This window comes from Numenius arquata, chromosome 10, assembly GCF_964106895.1.
Source record: "Numenius arquata chromosome 10, bNumArq3.hap1.1, whole genome shotgun sequence".
NCBI classification, from domain to species: Eukaryota; Metazoa; Chordata; class Aves; order Charadriiformes; family Scolopacidae; genus Numenius; species Numenius arquata.
The window spans coordinates 51,428,101-51,450,304 of NC_133585.1; the positions used below are offsets into that span (position 1 = coordinate 51,428,101).

Genomic DNA, 22,204 nt, shown 5'->3' on the forward strand with positions numbered 1-22,204 from the left:
TGTCACCTACACGGGTGGCCTGGACCCATCAGCTCCTGTCACCCTCAGCTGCTGGCTCTCTCCCCGCTATGGGGTGACCCCATTCCCTCTTCCAGGTGTTTCCTTACATTCCCTTTCTCAAGGGTATGAGACGGTTACAAATGCAGAACAAACATTATTCCATTTCCCACTGGGAAGAGGGTTGACAAGACGTAAGTAACGATGCCTGCTCCGCGGACCCAGTAGCTCATGTTTTTTAATTGCGATATATGCTAGACATGTTGAAGTGCTTATTTACATAACATTTCTTTGTTTTTCCCTCTCTTGAGATTCCATCTGCAAGTGCTAGCAGATGCAGATACAGTATGGTAAGAAGGCTAGGCAGTCTGTTTTGTATAAAAACGATACGCTTGGGATGGCTCTCAAATGGTACGCTTGGGATAACCCGATTCAGCAGAGTGGTGTGCATGCCCTATAGATCAAAATTAAAAGAACACAGCTAAGAGATATTTCTTTCTGGCAGATGCTTAATTTGCTTGGTTAATACATGTATATGAGAACAATACTTCCATATCAATATTATCGGGAAAAGCAAATGCTGGTGCTGAAAATTCTAATATCCATACATTGCTGAAATGGAAATCCTCTGTTTTGGGTAACCAATTTACAGGATAATTGCCCGATTAACTAAATGGTCCTGGGGAGAAGAGGGGTCCAAGAAAGCTGGTTGATTTTCCAAGGATCACCTTCTCCCTCGAGAAGGGAAAGCTTGAGGGCAGGGGGGATCTTGTTGGTGTGTATAAATACCTATTTTCGAGGGGCAGATGGAGGCAGACTCTTCTCAACGGTGCCCAGTGAAAGGACAAGAGGCACCGGGCACAGACTTGAACACAGGGAGTTCCCTTTAAACAAGAAAGCCAAAATCTCCTTTCGGATCTCTTTATTTACTTATTTCGTTCATCTGATTAACTTAATGAGAGTAGATTTCCCTAGCGAAATGGGTTTAGAGCCCATGCGCCCTGTACATCAATAAAAAAAAAGAGTTGGTGACATCTCAAATACAATTTAAAATGCAAATGTAGTTGTTAAAGTGTCCTAGCCCACGCTGATCCCCAGGAGGCAGGTTCCTTAACTCCCCTGTGTGCGACAGTCCAATATTGTTGTGACAAATTTTGTTGATGTACAGCTCCTATTTCCCTGTTTTCTCTATCTGTTTTTCTAGGTAGTATGGTTGAGAATGGGTCCCTCTCTTTTCTGACCAGCTGGAAAAAAAGCCAATTTCAGAGAGTAACATAGTCCCTGGATGTATAATCTGGTGAGTGTCAAGTAGGAGTAGAGAGGTGGTACCTGGCATTGGTGAGATACCTATTTAAATATTGCTTTGCTGGGGCTTTTGCAATTTCATTAAAAGGTATATACAAAAGAGAGACCTTCTGGAAACCCGCTTTCCTGTGAGAGAGAAAGCAAAATCGGTTCACTGAAGTTTTTCTGACAGAGGGCTAAAATCATGTTGTTTATGGCCTTTATGGAGAAAGACATGATAATGAAGGATTAATTAGCACAGCAGATAAAATCAGAATGAGTTTTGGTGGCTGGCAGATGGAAGCCAGATGCACTCAGGACAAAACATGAAGTCACCGGTGCCTGAGACAGCATATTTCTACATCACTCGATTCCTTCACCCAAAACCCTGCACGTAATGCAAAAAGCCACTTGGCAGAGCCTGGCTGTGTCTGCAGGAGCATGAAGTGTGGTGCAGGAGCATGAAGCGTGGTGCAGGAGCAACAGGCCACCAGAGCGGCCTATGTCTGTGCTGCCCATGCTTTATTTGGACTTACCTTTCGTGGTGCTATGGTCTCCGTGCCCGTCAGCAGCTGCGGTCCATCTGATGCACCCTTGGATGACGTGCTTCCATTTCCCCTCCTGAGAAAGGCATTTATTTTGCATTTCTGGGCCCTTCCACGATGGAACCCAAGAGCAGGTGAGGGACCATCCGCAGCTTCACAAGTGCGCTCCTCCTTCCTGCTAAAAAGTGATGAAAGGCTTGTTAATTCACTAATAACTCTATTTTACAGGAAGTCCTATGGGTATACTCCACTATAAACTGAAGCAACAAGACAAGAGTGGTTGCCTTTACGTAAAATAAAAGTTCCTCCAATAATTTACGATACATATGAATGTGTGTAGTCATAACTCATGTCCCACACTTAAAATAACCCAAATAACACCCATGAACCGCAAGAGCCAGCTGTGGCAACGCAGAGTGTGCATCATTGCGGGATTTTTGAGGTGTGGGTTGATGGTTTACCGGTCAAAGGGACTGATGGAAGCCGGCAGCCACCCAAAAAACAGCTCCAACCACTGTCAAGATGTGGCCGACATGGTGCCTTATCGGGACGCACCTCAAACCCCCGGCTCCCTCACAAACGGTGAGGAGGAGGCGAGCAGCCGGCTGGCGGCGGGAGACCGTGAGGCGAGCTCCCGTGAGGCGAGCTCCCGTGAGGCGGGAAGCCCTGAGGCGAGCTCCCGTGAGGCTGGGGGGGATCGCGAGCCGAGCAGCCGCGAGACGGTAACCCGCGAGGCGAGCGCCCGAGCCGTGCCGTGGCCCAGGGGCGGTGAGAGAGGGCGGGCAGGGAAGGCCGGGGCGTGCCGGGCCCTAGCGCCCGCCGGTCGGGAGGGCGGGCGGAGGAGGCGGTCCCGGCAGACGCACTCGCCGCTCCCGCCGTGCTCGGCTTAAATAGGGCGGCGCCGGGGGGAGCCGCGCACAGCACAGTCGTGGTCGTCGTTGCTGCCGGGAGGTGAGCGGGGTTTGGGGGGTGCTGCTGCTGTCGCCGCCGCCGTCCGGGGGAGAAAGGACGAGGAGGCGGGCCCGGCCGCGCCGAGGGCCGGGGGCTGTCAGGGAGGCGCCGGCCGCCGCTGAGGCGGGCTGGCTCCCGCCGGGGCCTGCCCTTCGCCGCGGGGCTGAGGGCGGCCTGCGCGGCCGCTGTCACCTGCGGGGCCGGGTGGTGAGGGGCGGCGGGGCCGCCGATCCCCTCAGAGATCTGGCCTTCCCCCCCCTCTCCCCAGCCATCCCCGGCTCTGCGGGACATTGTCCGGGCTCCAGCGCTGCCCTCGGCCCGGCCCGGGGTAAGCGGCTCCGGTGGTCGCCCCAGCCCGTCCCCGAGTAGTCCCCGGTGCTGCCCGGCCGCTCCGTGCTGCCTGTTAACCTGAGGGGTTTCATGTTTAATTACTGGACCTTGTCTTCAATTAGGTAGTTCTTAGGGGCGTGAATGCAGCATGTACTTGAAGCAGCTTGGGTGTTTGGTTGGGTTTTTTTTGTTGTTGTTGTTGTTTTTAAGCAGTTGGGAGCGTGTATGGAAATGCAGCGTGAGGCAAACTGACCTAAAATGGAAGGTTGAGCGGCTTTGACTTTGCAGGCCTCCCTCTCTGCTGTGAGGTAGGGCTTGCGGTGCTTCAGCGCAGGGATTCAGCCTGCTTTGCGCGATGCTTTTGTTCTAGGATGCATACATTTCTCGTTCCTGTGGAACAGGAATTGCAACACTTGAAGCCTTCTGAATTTCTAAAGGGCACGTCTGTGAGCTGTCTGGGGTGTTAAAGGCACCCTCTTGGACCTGGTAATCCATCTAAACCTATGCCTTGCTTGGGTTAGAATCAGATACGATGGTCAGGTCCTGTGATAGGAAAGAGTGACATCTAAAGAGGCTGCAGTCAAAGCCCTGTGGTTCTATATCTGTACCTGGACCACACAGCTATTCCATGTGGTGTTATGCAGACTATTTTTCTTTTTTTCATCCACGTTGCTTTACAGGGAACGGTGCAGTCTCTCCTCAGCCTGCTCCGGGGTGTTTGTATTTGCCTCTGCTTAGAATGTGCTCTCAAACTCACAAGCTGAGATTTCTCAGCTCCAGAGATTTGGATCAGATTTCTTGGATCAAGAAATTCTGAGTGTAAGGCGGCATTGAGTTCGCTGAAAAATACCTTTCTTTTCCTCCTGCAACATTAGTAGTATTAATAATGCAAAAACCGAACTGCAAAAGTTCCTCATGGAGCCATACTGCTACTGCTTGATTCTTTAAAGTGCAAGGATATCTAGCCTGCTTGTGTTGGAATATAAAAATATCTGAGGATGGCTGATGGGGAAAATCTAAAGCTTGTAATTACAAGTAGCTGTTGTGTGTAGCGTACTCAATTCAAGGTCTTGAGCAGACGGCCTTAGCCTATTCTGAGGACTGCACAATCGTAACGCATTTAAAAGGCAGCTTCTAAATTTGGTAGATGCTGTTTTACAACTACAAATCAGCCAACGCGAGGTTGGAAGTAAGTCTTCGGTTCTTGAGAAACAAATCCCCAAGTAGCCTTTTGCTTCAAGGGCAAGTACAAGGTTGGTGTCAATGGGAAAAACAAAACCAGTGATTCAGAATGGAAGGAAAGACAACTTTGAAATAGTTATCTGGGTAAGTGAATCTGTTTTTTCTTGAGTGAAGTCTCTCTGCAGCTGATTCTTCTGCCTTATGGCTCCACTAGAAATGAGTACTGCATGGGATTTTTTTTGGAGGAGGTAGGTGTGAGTTATACTTTGTCTGGCCTGGGTGTGTTGCTCTCCGATGGGGAAGAATAAATGGTTTCTTTTCTCTCTTTTCCCCTCCAAGAAAACAACACTTTGACTAATGTGAAAACAACACTTTGACTATAGGAGGTAGTAGTAGGTTTTTGTGTTTTGTTTTTCCAAATCTCGGTAATACAGTTAATTGAAATGAGTAGACTCAAAAAGGCTAATGGCACACAATTTTTCAAATGTGCAGCAGAGAGGGAGAGAGCCCAAGGGGATACAATGCTTGATAGATGGGGCTTCTGGTAGTCAGATGAATAGACTGCCTGCCATATCCTCCTTCCCTGCTCTGCTAAATTACAGGTTCAGGTATGTTAAATGTTCTAATACACTAAATATGACTAGCGGTAACTCCCCAGAAATCCTCACAAACAGGAGGGCAGACGGTTTGTTCATCAGTGGATGGTTTTCCGTGGGAGTTCCTGATGCTGTGTGGCCCGAGGAAGCGCTGCCGTACAGTGCTGACCTTTACAGGCGGTAGGCTGAACCTTGGCTGCAGATGGGGGGGCTTGCGTTTCTGCAGATCCCGCCTGACTCCTGAAACAAGGACACTTGATAACACAGGGCTTCTGCTCTCTTTTGCTGCCTTTAATGTTGGGAGATATTGATCTGCAGTAAGTAAAATATGATAGTAAAGTAGTCCTTTTTGGTTAGGATTTGAATCATAGTCATATTGGGTAGTTTGTCCAAAACTGACTGAAAACCACTTGCTTGGTTTTGTAGGGATTTAGAGAAAAAAAATGGTTTTTGTGTTTGTAGTTGGACCATTTAAGGCTTATAGCAGAAGTTCATGATGTCCCATTTGCAGAAAAGGACTTTTGTATGAATTACTGTTCTTAAACCTGGAACTCTTAAGCTCTTTTAGTTTGATACCACATGTGCCTTGGTTCCAAAACTTTGCCTCTGCAGTTGGGCTGCGTTAATAGCCTGGTGAGGATGGATTAGTTTCCTAGGAAAGCTAGAAGAAAATGCTTACTACTACTAACTCAGAGGATATACAGGGGTACTTTAGTACCTGAGGTCAAAAGGTTGCTTGGTTTGTCATAGTCTTTCTTGTCATGATGGTGTTGGGAGGTCACTCGGTGAACCAGTCGCTTCTTGTAAGTACTTACTGATCTCTTCAATCTCACAGCATTAAGGGTTAGTGTTTACATTCAGAAGGGTGTTTTAAAAAAACACGTATCTAGTGTGATGCAATGTGGCTTAGCGTGCCTGACCCAGGCCGCCTTCTGCTAGACTTCAGGTGACAGAAGTATGAGTAAGAAACTCATTCTTGCAGAGTCTCAGGTGAGCACCTGAAGCGTGAGTGTGAGAAAGCCATGTGAGAAAGCATGGGCTTTCTGAATAGTAGACTTTTCCTGGGAGGAGTAGAATGAATAAGTTGGTATGATCTGCCCAAGGTGTTAGTGCTGTAAGAAAGCTGCTGGTTTGTAGCAATTTGCTTCTGTAGGTTGGTTTTTCGTCTAAACTGTATTTGGATTGAGGCTAAATTAACAGAGTATTGCGATGATGTACTTGCGTATTGGAGTTGTAGGGATGCAGATATAATGGACAGTAATTTAGGCTGCAAAATAGATTATTTGCAAGCATCTTCTGTGGTCTTTGAAGATGAGAAACTGGTAAGACTGTTCAGTGACACGTAGTGTGAATGTGTATAGGCATGGATCAAAGGAAACTTAAATCGATCATTCTCTCAAAGGTTTTAGTGGGAAGTGTTGGTTTTCCTTAATATACAGGGTCACCAAGTGCTGCTGGAGGACTGTAGTTGCACAAAAGGCATTGAGCAGGTTCTTGTCATGTGGTTCAGCTCCTGAACTTGAATAAACTCCAGTGACCTCATTGGAGTGCACTCAGATTACTTGTTGGACATCATTAACAGGCAAGAATCCAGGTGTTGTTCCACTTGATTGCAGGAGGATTGCAGCCAAACCTCTGAGGACAGGGCTGTGACTTTCCTTGCAGATGGGGACAGAGCCTTCACACATCAGTGTCAGATGTAGTGCTTCTTAAAGGTTGCAGCAAGAGTTGTAACTTCAGTTGCAGCTTATGAAGTAAATCAGTGTGGCCCAACTGATGGGCCTGAGTCCAGCTTCCAGACTGCTTCCCTCTGGTCCTGCCCTGTCCCAAATGCAGGAACAGAAACTGAACCAGCAGAGGCGACCTGAACCACTGCATGATGTCTTGTCATTGCTCAGAGACAGACTGAGGGGCTGGATGTGAGGGGGTGAATATTAAGGACCTGCAGGTTCATGTCTGTGCTTGAGATGGGTTCCTCCCTAACAGCTTTTTAGTTCCTCCCTCTTTACTGTTGCAGGAAAGTGGATCTGTCACTTACAGCTTTAAAAGGAGGGTGTATAGCTCCGAAGCCTGGCTGAGCGATCTAGGTGATTCTGGGTAAGATGAGATAATTAGTTTTTTAACTGGGGGGGCGGGTTGGTTGGTGGAGGAGGGCAGAGTAGCGGATTAGACAGTTCAACAGTTCTTGGTTTGTTTGGAAAAGTCCTTTGTGGCTAAGAGGAGACTGTAACGTCATACGTGACAGGCTGCACCACAGGAGACGTCTTGGTGTCATATTCACATTATACAAGGCTTAAACTGAGGCTTCTTCGTAGCTGGATTCTCATTCTACCTATGCTCCTTTGCTGTATCTTAGGGTGGTTGTGGCTTCCTTGCTGGTTACAGTTTGGCTCTGTCACAGGTGGTTGCAAGACCTCGGGCAAGTCACTGCCTTTACTGCAGGGCAGAGGGGAAAAAATCCTGGGAGGTGTTTGGAGTCTTGTGCTTAAGATGCAGTATTCCAACAGTCCATCCCTTCCCCCAGCTGTGCTGTCTTGCTTCCTTCTGGGAGCTAATGGCTAACTGGTCATCCAGACAAGAGTTGGTCTAGCTGAGAACTAGCATCAGAACTAACCCAGGAAAATGGTGTTGGCCCGGTTACCTCCCTTGTGGGACTGCACAACCAGCTGAGTGCCTGGCCAGCACAAAGAGGGTTGTGGGAGCGTGTATCTGGGACGGGTTGGACTGGCTCAAATTTAAGCTGATTGTAAATGCACTCTGAGATTAGGATTATGTATTTTACTCAAAGGGATTTCCCTTGTTAATGGCCAAAGCTATTTGTTGCACCCTCTTATACTCAACGAAAGAGCTCGAACAAGATTCTGCACTTGCTCTTTCAAAAGGTGAGCGGAGAGAGACTTGAGTAAAACAGAGAACCGTGGGAGCTGTGTGGCGTAACCTGTAACAGTAAGAAAACAACAAACTGCAACGGCAAGTGGTTGTCAGGATAACTTAAAGGTATATGGGTGGCTGATCCTGTTCCAGCGTATCACAGTGAAAACATCTTGATGCCATATTCCCCATAATAAGAGATGGGAAACCTGTAGCTTTCTCCTGCCTGCGAGAGGCTGTAGAAATAACACAGCCGCTTCTTCTACAGCGATGTGGTGGACCTGCCTTTATGTCAGGCCACTGCAGTGCGAAGTGTGCCGTTCGTCTAAATATTGGGCTAGAGGGGAAGAGAGGCCATTGGCTCTGGGGGTTGTTTTCTTTGTGGTACAGAAGCTGACGGCCGCTCTCCTGTTCTCTTCCGTCGCACTCGAACGATGTCTGGCTATGGATAGACAATAGGCAGGCTGCTGCCTGCTGTAAATAGCCCATTGTACCCTGCGAGTAGGAGCAGCAGAGAACGGCGGAGCTCTGCCAACTTGGGCTGTTGCCTTGAGATACTGGCTCTGCTGTAAAGAACGAGTCTTGGGTGATGTGGGGTATGTGTGAGCAGAGAGAGCTGCCTTTGTCTGAGCCATACAGAAATCCTTAATAGAATTGGTGATGCCATTGCTTTCATGGGCTGGATTTTTGGGAATTGCTGTGGCCAGGACACAGGTAGGTATCTCTAAAGCAGTTTTCTCTGTTATGAAAACAACTTTCCCGTATCTGTCTGTTACTGTTTCTCAATTTGCCAAGGAACCAAGGTGTATTGGTTGCATCGAGGAGAAAAGTTCTTTTGACCTCGAATGTTAGCCATTCTGCTCTATTTTCTTTTTTGCTACATGTGGCAGCCCGAGTATCAGTCTGGTGCTTCTCTTATTTGGGATCTTCTTCCTTTAGGTCGCCAGCTGTGACTTCCAATCACTTCCTATGTCCTGTCTCACACTGGGGCTGAGTTTCTGAGTCTGTTCCTTGTGGTCCAGATCCTGTCTGGATGAGAAGCAATTGCAGGACCTGAGTTTGTGAAGAGAGCATATTTGGATGCATCTGTTAAGAATGTGAATATATTGTCCCTGTTGCATCTGGCTTTGTCTTAAATACAGAAAGCAAGAGTTGATAGGACTTAGCAGATAGTGTGAAAGGTAGGAATTGCCTAGTCTTGCAGAAAACTCTGTCCTAACCTTGTTTTTTGTGCTGATGAGGCAGAAGGTGTAATAAAAAAATGTAATACATTTTACTGCTTAGGTTTATATTGAGGTATCATTATGTCACTGGTGATAACTTGTGGTGTAGCTGCTCAAAGGCTTATGTTACAGGCTTCTTTACAAACCACTGGCTGAGGCAATGAAAAGTAGTGGTTGTACATCTTTCTCTTTACCTGGGCTGAAATCATAGCAGCTGCTGGACTACAATGGGACTTGTGAATGAAATGATCATGTTTACTTCAGCTCTTGTTAGCTGTAATGGCACCACAGCCTTTTGAAAGAGTAACTCTCTAATTACGCTGCATTCCTAATTCATACAGTGTGTGTGCAGGGCTAATGCAGAGAGGAAAGCCAGTATGTGTTCTAAAAGTCAAAGGTGCTTATTGCAGGGCTTGAGGAGGAAAGAGCTAAGCTTGCTCTTAGTCCTTACATACATTATAGCCCCCTTCTTCTAGTTCATTACCATGGTGTCTATAATATACCCAAAATTTACTTGTAACCCAAGACATCCCTGTTGGAATGACTTTTTATTCTGACTGTTCGTCTGTGTATATTAAAACTTAAGAGGTAGTTTTCATGCCTGCAATGCTAATGGACATATTTTGATGCATAAAAAGCAACAGTGTGGTAATCCTAACTATTCAGTTAGTAATTGATATTTTTTTATTTATTTAATTTTTTTTATGCCGAGGGAAGATGGAGAGATCCCTTGTTAATATATTTGGTTCTTCTCTACCTTCCATTACTACAGCTTGACGTGTTGTGGATTTTGACCATAGGCTGCAGTGTATCACAGTGCAAATAACCAAAGGCATTTCTGTAGTGGCCCTGCACTGCGTATCTGGGTGCTGCAGCCCTGAGGTTTTGCCATAAGAGTAAAGGAAAGTGGGGAGGACAGGCAGTGCCTGCAGGCTGGGGTGCTCTCCATGGGTCCGGGACCCTTCCAGAGGTGGAACTTGACTCCATCCTGACGCTCCCCCCCATCTGTGACCTTACTTCTGCCTGTCCTTCTGCTAATGTTGTGAAATCATGGGCCCTTTGAACTATTTTCATGGGTTTTTTTTGCTGTTTCTAGCAAATAATTGTCCAAATACTGGTTATTCTTTTTGGAACTAGACAACTTCTCTCCTGCCCAGTTGAATAACTGATTGCAGCAGCAAAGATTTCAAGGGCAGGCTGTAAAGTAGGGATTTTTCCTAAAGAAATATGAAATCTTAGCCTGGTATGGTTGGCTTTAAAACTAATAAGCATATAATTCTGCCCATTTGGATTTCAGTGTCTCCTACGCTGCCGTCCGGCAGCAGTGCATTGTTACACAGTGTGTTCTAGCTATTTAAGCACACATTCTGACATTGTTTAGGCCCTTTGTTTTAATTCTGTTGTCCATAGGGAGCGGCCGGGCCTAAATTATCTGGGTAAATGCATCTCGGGCTCTTCAAGCAAGCAGGAAAGCGTGTGGTTTCCCGACAGTGGCCGCTGCTGGCTGGCCGTGGGTGGCAGGGGACTGAGCGGGTGACAGGCAGGGGTGAGGGCTGCTGCCAGTCGGGCAGGCAGGAGCCCTTCAGCAGGCAGTGGGGTGACCGGGTGCCGGCTACCATTGGCCCCCAGGCAGGCCAGCTGCCTGCTGCTTACCTCTCACCTACTGGGCAGGGGCTGGTGGGTTTGGCATGTGACAAATGTCCCGGGAGACCTTGGCTGTAGAGGAGAGCACCAGCTGAGCTGACTGCAATCCCTTTTATTTATTTTTATTTTTTCCATGGCTGGTTCTTGCTGTGGAATATCCATGTCGGGGAGCAGCCTCTTTCGGCTCTTCCTTCTGCGCGAACGTGACAAATCAAATGTGCTTCCTGTACTTGATTATATTGCTGTGTGCTGCTGCCCTGGGCCTCCTTAGATGCTGCTTTAGGCTGCCTCGTGACCAGAGATAAATTGCTGGCATGGTGTTGGGAGAAATAGGAAGCTTGCTAGCGTAGAGGAGCTACGGGAGGATATCAGCTTTGAAGGCAGCTTGCTGTAGTGAGCTTTCTGTGCACAATTGAACAGACAGTAGAAAAGAGAGAGTGAGTTTATTTAACAGACTTCAGAGGTGAAAAATCCTGCTCCTGCTATAGGATTAGGATGCTCTCTGTTAGGTTAATGCAGGCAAGTTAACATCTTATACCCCTGACTTCCCTGTTCGACACTGTTTGAACCATCTTATAGTACAGCTACTCTACAAGTAAAGATTTAGCATTTGTGAAAAGCCATCCTTGAAAATAAAAAAAGCCAAACATTTGTTAAAATGCAAGGTCTGTTAAAAGCAATATTAAAACCCTGCAGAATTTCCTCCTGTCAGTCCCACCTGTTTTTCTAGAGCATGAACCAGTAATTGCTTGCTTGCTTAATTGCAGCACAGAAGTCTAAAGGTATTGCCTGTGCCTGCCTAGTGGCAGATCAAATTATTTTGATAGTGGGAAGCTAGCAGGACAAAGCATACATTGCTCTCCTACAACAACAGTGAATCAAAAGGGGATTTCAAATCTTTGTGTGTAACTTTCTTTCATATCAACAGATTCCAGCATCGGGACAACCCGCACTGAACTGCAATGCAAGCACATGAGTTGTTCAGATACCTACGAATGCCAGAACTTGGGGACGTCAGACAGTATGTGCGCACCCTTCCAACAAATACGCTGATGGGCTTTGGTGCTTTCGCAGCTCTCACGACCTACTGGTATGCGACAAGGCCAAAAGCGCTAAAACCACCATGTGATTTAGCAATGCAGTCTGTGGAACTGGAGGTGAGTGTCACTTGATGGTTGCTGTCTTCTGGGAGAGACCAAACACTGATTTTATGTGAGTGTTTCCAAACTTACAGTGAAGGGGGAAACGCATTTCAGGGCATGGTGGTTTTTTTGTTGTTTTTTCTGAAGTATGGCTTGAACTCGGTGTGTTAGCTTTTTCAATGTGAAAACCAGTTTGAGGGTTGATGTCAGTGGTAATACCTAGCAGGGGAGAAAGTCTTTGTGCTGAGAAAACCGAGCTTCTGATCTGACTGGTGGGAGGAGACTTGTGAATGTTAAAATTGGCTCAGAGCAGTCTTCAATTCCTGGCCACGTGTTTGGGTGATGTCCTATTAAATTAGGTCTTGGGGTCAGGGTATGTGTGCTGGTGTATACTGATTAGGCTAATAATTTTCTGTTATTATAATTAGATTATAATAGCTGACAGATGAGACTTTATATTGGGTTACAAGCATGAAGAGGGTACTAACTGTCCTCGGATGATCTGTGGAAAGATATATTAGTCCTGCCAAGAGATCACAGCCATAGAGTAAGTTGAAATTAAAGCAACCACCTGATAAACTCTGGATATGCTAGCTTAGCTTTTGTTTTGTGCTTTTTTAGAGGCAGAGTTGCTGTTAGGGTTTTGGTTTTTTTAATAGTAAAGTCAAATATGGAAAGTCTGACTGGGAGGAACTGTTGCTTAGAAGCAAATATAGACAACTGATTACATGGCTGAGGTTTCTTCAGCAGCAGTTATATCAATTCCCTTGTTCACTACAGAGTCAAGATTTTACTACTTGTTTCATTCTTTCAAGAGTGTGTTTATGTTTCTTCAGGGTAGACAAGGCTTTTCCTCCTTTTGAAGGAGGGAGACCGCCTTAAAAAGTTGCGATCTTCAAAGGAAATGTTTACAAAATGTAGGACTGTAAGGCTGACAGTTTCCTGTGTTACTCTTTATAGTCAGAAACTACCATTACAGATATTTTTTTATATATATACTTGCAATTGAAGTCTACCTCTATAGCACATTCTTCTGTGTGGATAGGCTGCATCTAGTTGTCCTGTATCGAATGCAATTAGCATGACTTCTTGTTGCGTTTAAGAGTAGATGTGGCTACAAGCTGATGTAAACAAATGTGGCAGAGCAGTTTGAAATATACAGTAGGTAGACTCTCATGATCTTTAGCAAAGCAAGCTCCTGTCATAGCCTCAAATCAAGCACTTTCTTCGCAATGTTTGATATTGAAATTGAAGAATGAAGCGTTAACTGGCCCCTCCATTCAAAAGTTTAGTTGGTACCATTTATTTCCTAATCATCTTCTATAGTAAGCTCACTGACATGTGTTACTATAGCAAGAAATGGTCTGCTGTTAGAAGTACACAAAGGGGAAATAAAAATGTGCTCTGGCAATGTGATAATTGCCAAAAACGTCTCTTTTCAAGAAACACATGTAGAGTAAGGATCCAGAGATTAGATCTTGCCTCTCTTGGTGAGCTTTGCCAACCCTGACAGCAGGTGCTTAGGCAGTGGGTGGAACAGTCTTGTGGAGGAGCAAGGTTTGGTGGCTGGAATAAACTAGCAGTGAAAGTTTTCTGGCTGTGGAGGGCCTCACTAGTCAGTAGAGACTTCAGCAGATTTGGGGGGCTTTGCGTTGGAAGATGGGTAAAACGGTGACTCTTAACTGGCCATAAAACTAGTGACAAATGCTTATTTGCTTGAGACTCTTGACAGCAGTCTTAGTTCACCACCTTTGTCTTTGGGCAAAATAGCTGGTCACTGCTGGATTCTGTGATTGAAGTTGTTGTTTGGTAGCTTAGGGAAGTCTCATACTATGTAATGCATCGCTGATCCATATGGTACTAATTACCTATCTTGCTCTGATGAGGTATAACAGCATTATTTTCCAGTGCCTCTTCAGAAAATACCCTTTAATAGGAAGGCTGAACAGCAGTAAAAGTTAAATGAAAAAACAGCTGAGTGTGTTAGCGTGTCTTGGTGATAAAAGTGCTGAAACTGAGAACATCTTGAAACGACCAAGATCTATCCAGTTTTGTTTATTGACATTCAGATGACACAGCCCTTAATGTTGTAAACTGTATTAAAGTGTAATCAAATGAGAATGTATGTTTTGAAGCAAGTTTCAAGTGTCTGTTAGAATTGGTACTTTTATAACAGTAACAAGAGTGTAATACAGTGCTTGGGATTCAGTTCCTCACCACGTGTAGAATTTCACTTCACTTATTCTGTTCTTATGCATGTGTTAAGATGGATTGTCACTTCCATAGAAAAAAATTATCAAATACTGCTCTCAAACTATGTCTTAACTTTTTTTTGGCTAAGCAATACAATATTAAAAGGTCTAGGGAGTAAGAAATGTGCTCCAAAAAAGGCATGGCAGAAGGCAATTCCTCTTCCCTACTGTTTTAAAATCTAATCTACCTGATCATTAATGATAAAAATTTTGAACTATAAATAAGCTCTTGCTTAATTCTTACTTGTGTCTTATTTCCTTGGCCTCTAGCAAAGTTAAATGAAGCCAGTGACTGGACTAGAGTTTCTACATGTTCTGATAATAAATTTTCATAACTTTGTATGAGAGGAGAAAGGATCCTATTCACTGCTGTTCCAGGTCACTTCCCATCTCTGGAAAGCTTTGATTTGGTAGGCCAGCACCCAGTGACCCATTTTAACTGTCACTGAGTGAGCATAAAGATTCCATGCTTAGTTGAATATCGATACAAAGAGTTAAAGTATCAGCTCTTCCAGAGTAGATGCTGTAATTAGAAGACGTGGAGTATCATCTTTAAAGTATGCATTACTACAGTTAACATCTTGCTGAAAGAAACCCTCTTGTCTTCAAAGCTCCCAACCTGATCTCTCTTCAGGGGAACTTCTCAGAGTTATAGGTGGAAATTCTTTCAGGATCCACTTGAATCCATTGTCTGTAGGAGGGGAGGCAAGGCTAATGAAGAGTAATTCTAAATAAAGTCTGACTAGTGTGAGACTGCGTTGCTGAGGCTCATGCTATACTCAATCATGTGCCATATTGTTAAGAATTTCAGTGTTACGGTAATAGAAGTAGGGCTCTAGTCCTGTGTTTTGCAAACCTTGTGCACCCTTAATAATGTCTGTAATTGTAGGCACATCTGGATCTGTCAGCTTTTAGATTCTTCTATCCGTTGGTGATGGATAGCTGAATAACTTTGGCTATTGATTTGAGTGCAGGTGTATGGCTGTCAAATATGTTAAATCTTGCTTTAAAAACCAAAATACTTCTATTTTGGCTCAAGTTCCGCTAAAACATGTAGGAGGACAAAATATAAATAAATACTAGGATGTCAGTATTTTCTAGTAGTAAGAATTCCAATCTTTTAAATCTCCTTGCATTTTCCTGATACATTAACAGAACTGTAGCTTGCCTTGTCTTTCAAGAATCACTTGATTAAACATATGCTTGTCTCTCTATTAAGTGATCAGTTTTAGCTGTTTTGTGCTTACCTAGGCATTAGCACGCTTAAAATTATATGGCTGCTTTGAGATCTCTAACAATTTATACTTCTTGCTGCTCAGAATATGCATGTTGGTGACCTAAGCACCACTTGCTGCTGTGCTTTCCCTCTCAGGAAAATGAGAATTGGGTCTCCTGCCTCTGAGACGTGGTGGAGCCAAGAGTCTGGTTTGATATTACTGCTAATCCTAAACAGCCTGTGTCAACAAGAAGCAAACCCAGGGCTTGAACAAAGGCAGCTATCTTGTTATGTGACCCAAAAAGGCATTGACAGAGTAATACATGCCTCTGTGGTAGAATAAATCTGTTTTCCCTCAGCTGCTGCTGTTCTGAACCAGTGCCAAGGCTTTTCTTAATGTCCAGCTCTTGCTGTGTAATGGGTCAATTCCCTGCCACTCTCTGAGCTGCTGCAAGGGCTGCTTTGCTCAAGTGACCAGAGGCTGTTCTCACATTAATAAGATTTTATTGCCTGGCTCCTTAAGAACACTTTGGTAAAACTGACAACCCTTTTGAGTGCTTACCTCTGTACCGGGCAGATCTGCTAGATCCCATTTGAATAACTTCTGTGAAACCAGCCAAACTTTCCAGTCCTCAGATTCAAATGTTTGGTGGTTGTAATGACCAGTGATTTTTTTTTTTTTTTTTTTCCTTAAAAAGCTTTCTGTGAACAGAACTTTCCCTGATATTGCACAAATATTCTAGATAAGAATCCTTTGGACAGGCTCTTAAAATAGTCGTTCTTGCTACTCTCAAGTTAAATGTAGACCAATACCAAATACTGCCCAGTAGATGAGCTCTAACTGGGTGTGTAAGTAAGGTCTAAGTGATCTTCAGCATATCCAGGTGTATTTCACTTCTTCCCTGAAGAATAACATAGAATTGACGGCCTTCACACAAGGAGCTGGGTGTCTTTCAGTGAACGTCCTTCTCTAGGGCTGTTGAAAACTCAGTTACCTTATTCTTTTTCCCCAAAGTGAAGTGAAATTAAGCATAACCGTAGGTTGGTTGTGTTTCCCTCTACTGAAAGCTTATGAGAACTACTTTTCAACAGTAGTCTGTTAACAGAGTTTCTGTTTTTTCAGGAGGTCAGTGCAGTCAGTGTTCTGTCTAGGGACTGTGTGGTCTGTCTGATAAGTCTCATCCGCAAATTTGGTGAGTGCCCCAGGCCCTGCAAAAAAAATGCTTTTGTGTTGCTGACTAATAGGGCGTGTAAACAAAACAGTAGTAGTTGAGATGAGGAGAAAACAAATATTTCTTGACTGTTGCCCAGAAATGGCTTAGGATATGATATTTCACCTGGCATGGGAATTGTAGCACATCAAATGTGGTACCAATACATTGTACCCACAGTCATAGGTAATGTCAATAAGTGGGAAAACTACTTTGTGTGATCTCCCCCAGGTTAGGTCCAGAGGTGGTAAAACTGGGAAAAATCTACAAGTTGGCCATGGTTATCCAATATCTGTGAAACCAGTGCAATAAAGCAAGTAGTCTTGCCTTTCTTTCCAGGCAAAGACATGTACTAGCAATCTCTTAATTTCCCATGGAGTAGATGTTGGTCTGAGTGCAAGTAAGCTCTTGAATTTCTAATGTTACAGATTTTTAGAGGTAAGCCAGTCATTAACTTGTTCTGGGTTGTGTTCACAGTGTACATTTCTGCTTGCTCTCAAAGGAGTGGCAAGCACTGCCTTATGCATAACATTTTGCTAAAACAAGTTAGACTTATTTTAGTGTAAAAAATATATTTTTTTTGTCCTGTCTTATGTGCCTTTAATGTGTTAACTCCTTTCTGTGGACACAGGCAATATGACATCTTCTGCAGATAAACCTGTGTTTATCTAACTTAAACATGAACAGATGCTCTCTGGTCTTCCAGGGTACTTTGAAAATGGGAAAATAAACCAATGGGCAGGAAGAGCCTATGATTGCATATGAATAGGTTTTTGACACTGGATGATGGCACAGGGTACAGATTTAGTTAGGATTTGAGTTTGTGAAAGGGCCAGGAGTTGACTACAACCACTGATAGAGACAGAATCTTGTGCAATGTTTACCTAAGATCCTCTGTTTAACCAGGTGGACTCTTCCTGCTAAGATCTTGCTTGTAGGTGTCTGTTGTAGCAGGACTAATAAATGTGGCCCAGTAGTACTTGTATAATTGCAATGTCTGAAACTTGATTGATATAAAATGAGATTATTTAATCAGTCACTCTAAAAAAAGGCTATGTTAAAACTATGAAACTCTTGTGTTTACTTCCAGTTGTACTCTATGTAAATGCTCACCTGCTAAAATCACCTGCTGTGATTTTAATCCTCAAGGTAGTATTGTCCTGACTGCCTCTAACTAGGTCAGGAGGACACCGTTTTTGTAAGATGGACCTTTAAATTGGATTAAAGGACTACATTTCTATCTGGTGCGGGGTATTTTGCTTATGAGAACACTTGTTTCAGGATGGTGTCAACCACCCTAAAAATCATCTAGGTTTTGAAACCACAGTTTGAAGCATGATTATGTTTTGTAATCTTAATTAGAAAAGTAGATTAGGATCTCAGCATTAATATTGTATCCAGAGAGCTCTGAGGCATTTAGGAAGCTTGATGGAATTAATTATGCTATGTACTGCAATAATAGAGTAAAACATTTCTTAAGAAAAACCCTATGTCTAGTAAGGAATGTCAAAAGGCATTCTGTGGTTCTCGCTTGTTCTGTGTTTCGTAGGTAGTTGAGGAATAAGATTTTTGCCTGTCAGGGATTTAGTAATGCAGGGAGCAGTCTGACTCTTTAAACAATGTCCTGGGAAGCCCTGCAGACCTCTCCCCTGGTGGTGAACAGCACTGAAGTTCTCTCAAGCAGAATGTGCCGAGGCTCATAACAAAACTTAATGGATGAGTTGTTTTTTATTCCTTCAGGAAATTCCTGTTCATTCATAACCAACGAGTGTGTCTAACCTTTCTAATTGGTTTTCTTAGGGTGGTGAGCATGCTCGGAGGTCCTCTCTTCTTAACAGTGATGAACCGTTGGTTTTCTACTACGATGACGTGAGAACAGCCTATGATATCTTCCAAAGGGGTGTGCAAGTATCGAGTAAGTTTAAAATTAAAGATAACTCTCTTTCAACAAGAACTAAAAGTCTGGGCTCTTTTGAAATGCAGTTGGGAATAGGGAATATCTACCTAGCAATATGATAAATGGATCAGATGTGAGCTTTCTTGAAGGCAAATTTAACTGTGACCTCTTGGGGAGCAGAGTTATGTGAATGAAGTCAGTACTGTGTTCCTTAGCCTAAACCAACCATGTTGCCTCTGTCCTTCCCCAGCTTCCCCCCGCCTCTTAAAAAAAAAAAAAAGGTTTGTCTTCTGAAGCTGTCTGCAAAGAATCTAGAGGGTTAACACAGTGTAGTTAGTGTGGTGTCGGCGCAGAGGAGCTAGGGTAACTAGGAGCTAAATTTTGAGTAACTTTTGATTATAATTTTTTTTAGATAACGGTCCATGTCTAGGTGTTAGAAAACCAAATCAGCCTTATGAGTGGATCTCCTATAAAGAGGTAAGTAGTCTCAGACTTAGTGCTAGATCTGCCTTTGCCTGCTGCGACCATCGATACAACACCCAGTAATGTGATATAACAAATCTTAATTATTTATAGATGTTTTAAAGTAGTAGCGGAATATTGCAGAAAGGTTCCTGTTAGAGTATCTTAAAGGAACAGCCTCGTATGTGCAAGGGGAAGAAAAGAAGAGTATCTCCTGTGCTTGGTTTATTAATGGTTTTATCTATGAATTTTTTTGGGTTCTTGGTAGCTTTTAGCATCTCATGGCTGAATTGTTTAGAACTTGGATGCTGCCTCTGAAGGGCCGCAGCTTTGAAGTAGTATTTGGGGGCTTGGACTGCTGCTACTTTAGGTGCTTGCTTGTGAGAGGCTCATTTTAAATTGGGAGAAGTCCTATTTACAGATGTTACTTCTGCTTCTTGACAGCTTGTCTCCATAGTGCTGCATGGTGGTTGTATAGGGTGTTAAGATATGCTTCTAACTAGTAGCATGCTCCTTCTTGATTGCTAAAAATACCTTTATGCAAATCTTAAACAGCTGAGCACTTTTAGGTTGTTCCTGATTTAATCAGTTGTTGTCTTCAAATTTGCATAAAGCTTGCCTGTTGCATACTGTGAAGGTCATTAAACACCTTTGTATGTAGCAGACCTCACTTTTTCCAAGGTCATTTTGCTGGGCACTTGTTAGGCGTGACCTCTCGTTAATAAAGCTTTTCTGTTTGAGTCATGTGACTAACATGGATTCAGGTCATGTGCTATATGGAAAGAATTTAGAAAACTGCCTTTGCAAGCTTTGTTTACAGAACTAGATGGGTTTTTCCTACTTATTCTCCTGCTTTTTGAAGGGAGAAATACTATTGCCATAGGCACTGAATGAAGCAGAAGGGTGGCACATGTAGTGCTTGTGATTTGAGCCGAAACACAACGCTGAATCGTTCCAGGGTCACTTCTGGGGTTTGATGCAAATAGAACAAACCAGCCTTTTCCGTGTATGTGAGCTTAACATTTAAACTTACACTTAACACTTTGAAGGCCAACTTGATTAAGTGTCTCGTTTGCTGTATATTGAGTGCAAGTGTAGTATCTACAGTCAGTGCAGTGCAATGGCGCTGCAGTGTTTAGGTTATCAAAGTCACAGAGGACATCCAAAATAACTTCTGTCTGCTTCATACTGCTTTTCTCAGCTATCTGCCTTCTTTTTCTAAGACTTAAGGTAAAATAATGTTGAGGGGTGTATACTAATGAGCTTCCTCTCAATATTTTGTTTTCTGTCTCTACTTTTGCCCCTCCCAGGTTTCAGACAGAGCTGAGTGCGTGGGCTCTGCATTACTCCACCGAGGCTTCAAACCATCGCAAATTCAATATATAGGAATCTTCGCACAAAACAGACCTGAGGTAATTTAATTGACAGTGTTTGTATTGGTGGTTGAGCTGTTACCGAAGTGGCCTCCTCGTAATATCTGTTGCTTTTTGGCAGTCTACTGAGCTTCCCCGCTAAGAGTTGATTTGGTGTTGCGGGGGGAAAGGCTAAAAGCTGACATTGTAGACCCCCAAGCCATAGGCACAGCATCTTTAGCTAAGAAACGCAACTGATAATTGATGCAACTGTTAGTGTCTTACATTGTTTGGTTTTCTTTAACTCCTAGAGCTGAATGCAGAAGAACTCAACTCATTCTCTTCTGCTTTTTCCAGATCATAGAGGAGGGCTGTTTAATGGGAAGCTAATGCAGTACATAGTGGATGTAATAACCATTTGCTTTCTCTTAAAATGTGGTGTTGGAGTATGAGGTAATTGAAAGTGGTTGGAAGTCATAAGGAGGTGTTTAAACCCTGCAAAACCCAACAAAGCACTTAGTGATTAAATATTTGGACAAATAGAAGATGGCTCAAGGTGATAGCTTTGTCTCTGCCAGAGGCCCTGGGCACAAAGATTCTGGGAAGGAGAACTGCTGATGAAGACAAAAAATTGAAAACTAATTGCAGTTTAATAAAGGGGCAGAAAGACTAATAGTGACATAATTAAAGAAGACCACCTGACAAAGCAAAATGATGTTACAAACCTGAGACAACTATAGGCATAGTTAGATTGATTAGCTGGTGTCTCTCCATTTTAACCCTGAAGTGGTTCTAGATTGCTGATGTAGAAAATATTATGGAAATAGTAAATAATTATTCTCTAGACTTGTTTATTAAATCTATTTAATAGGACTGAATTTCTCTAGCCTATGCTTATGTGCTTAGTAGCTTGAGCTGGTTCAATCCAAACCTGTATTAAGACAGGAGATGGGTTCTTAAGTTTTGTCAAGAATATGCTGTCCCTCTTGATTAAACGCTCCCAGCTGGATGCCATTATCTGGAGCCATCCACAGTGTTGACAGGGCTAGGAGTCGTATCAGTGTCTCAGTCGTGCTGGACAACAGCTTGCTGTTGGATCTCTTCTGATTTCAGCTTGTCATTGGGCCTTCGCTGCTGTCATTAAAATGCAAGCTGTGTGACAAGTGACCTTGACCCCTTCTTCTCCTCCCAACCTATACCACAAAAAGAACCCTAACTCTGGCCTTGTACAGATGAAGAAAAGCATTTTTTCCAGACTCTGAAATCTACAGTAGTCTGCTGCTTGGATTTTCCTGCTGGAGTTTTGGTTCTATCATCTACAGTTTTTTTTATGTAATAAAAAAAGGCTGGGATGTCTCCAACGAGGAAAGCTGTTAAATGACATCGTGTTACAAACTCTTCAGTTCAGTCTCATGTGATTATAACATGATGAACTGGAAGTAAAAGGATGAGGAGGAACAGTTTTAAACTGGAAGAGGGGAGACTTAGATTAGATATTAGGAGCTTCTTTCCTGTGAGGGTGGTGAGACACTGGCCCAGGTTGCCCAGAGAAGCTGTGGCTGCCCCATCCCTGGAGGTGTTCAAGGCCAGGCTGGATGGGGCTTTGAGCAACCTGGTCTGGTGGGAGGTGTCCTGGGCAGGGGGGTTGGAACTGCATGATCTTTAAGGTCCCTTCCAACCCAAACCATTCTATAATTCTAAAAAAGGGAGCCAGATGTTAGCGTTGTGCCAGTTTGAACTGTCCGTAGGCCTTTGGGTGCAAAGTCTTTGACTGGGTTGATGGATTTTCTGAAGGAGAGCAGGGTAGCATGGTCTGCTCTTGGGTCACAGAGACAAAATGCACTTGAGCTCCATTTCTCCTGCAGGCTTTGAGTTGGGCTTGGGATGAGCTGGAAGGGATTGTTTAAACCAGCAATTTTAAATCTGGGGTTTTCCCTGCTGAAAACCACTGGATGGGTATTGTGACATCCCCATCATAATCACTAATCCAGACAGAAGATTATTTGAAGTTTTTTTTGATGTGAAATGATTCACGTTTGTCAGTTCAGG

At 43.8% G+C, this 22,204-nt stretch overlaps 1 protein-coding gene across 7 annotated transcripts in view; it reads left to right on the top strand.

The window, feature by feature from the left end:
* Positions 1-2,723: 2,723 nt before the first annotated feature.
* Positions 2,724-22,204, top strand: part of ACSL1 (acyl-CoA synthetase long chain family member 1) — a 40,144-nt gene continuing 20,663 nt past the window's right edge. For 2 of the 7 annotated variants that reach the window (XM_074154523.1, XM_074154521.1), the window contains exons 1-4: positions 11,586-11,687; positions 18,254-18,359; positions 18,754-18,818; positions 20,114-20,215. In XM_074154523.1, coding sequence (XP_074010624.1) covers positions 11,586-11,687; positions 18,254-18,359; positions 18,754-18,818; positions 20,114-20,215 — 375 coding nt within the window. Of the gene's footprint in view, positions 2,778-8,158; positions 8,471-8,695; positions 8,938-11,551; positions 11,787-18,244; positions 18,360-18,753; positions 18,819-20,113; positions 20,216-22,204 lie in introns of those variants that run through there. The other 5 variants (XM_074154519.1, XM_074154518.1, XM_074154520.1 and 2 more) reach the window with 5 other exon arrangements.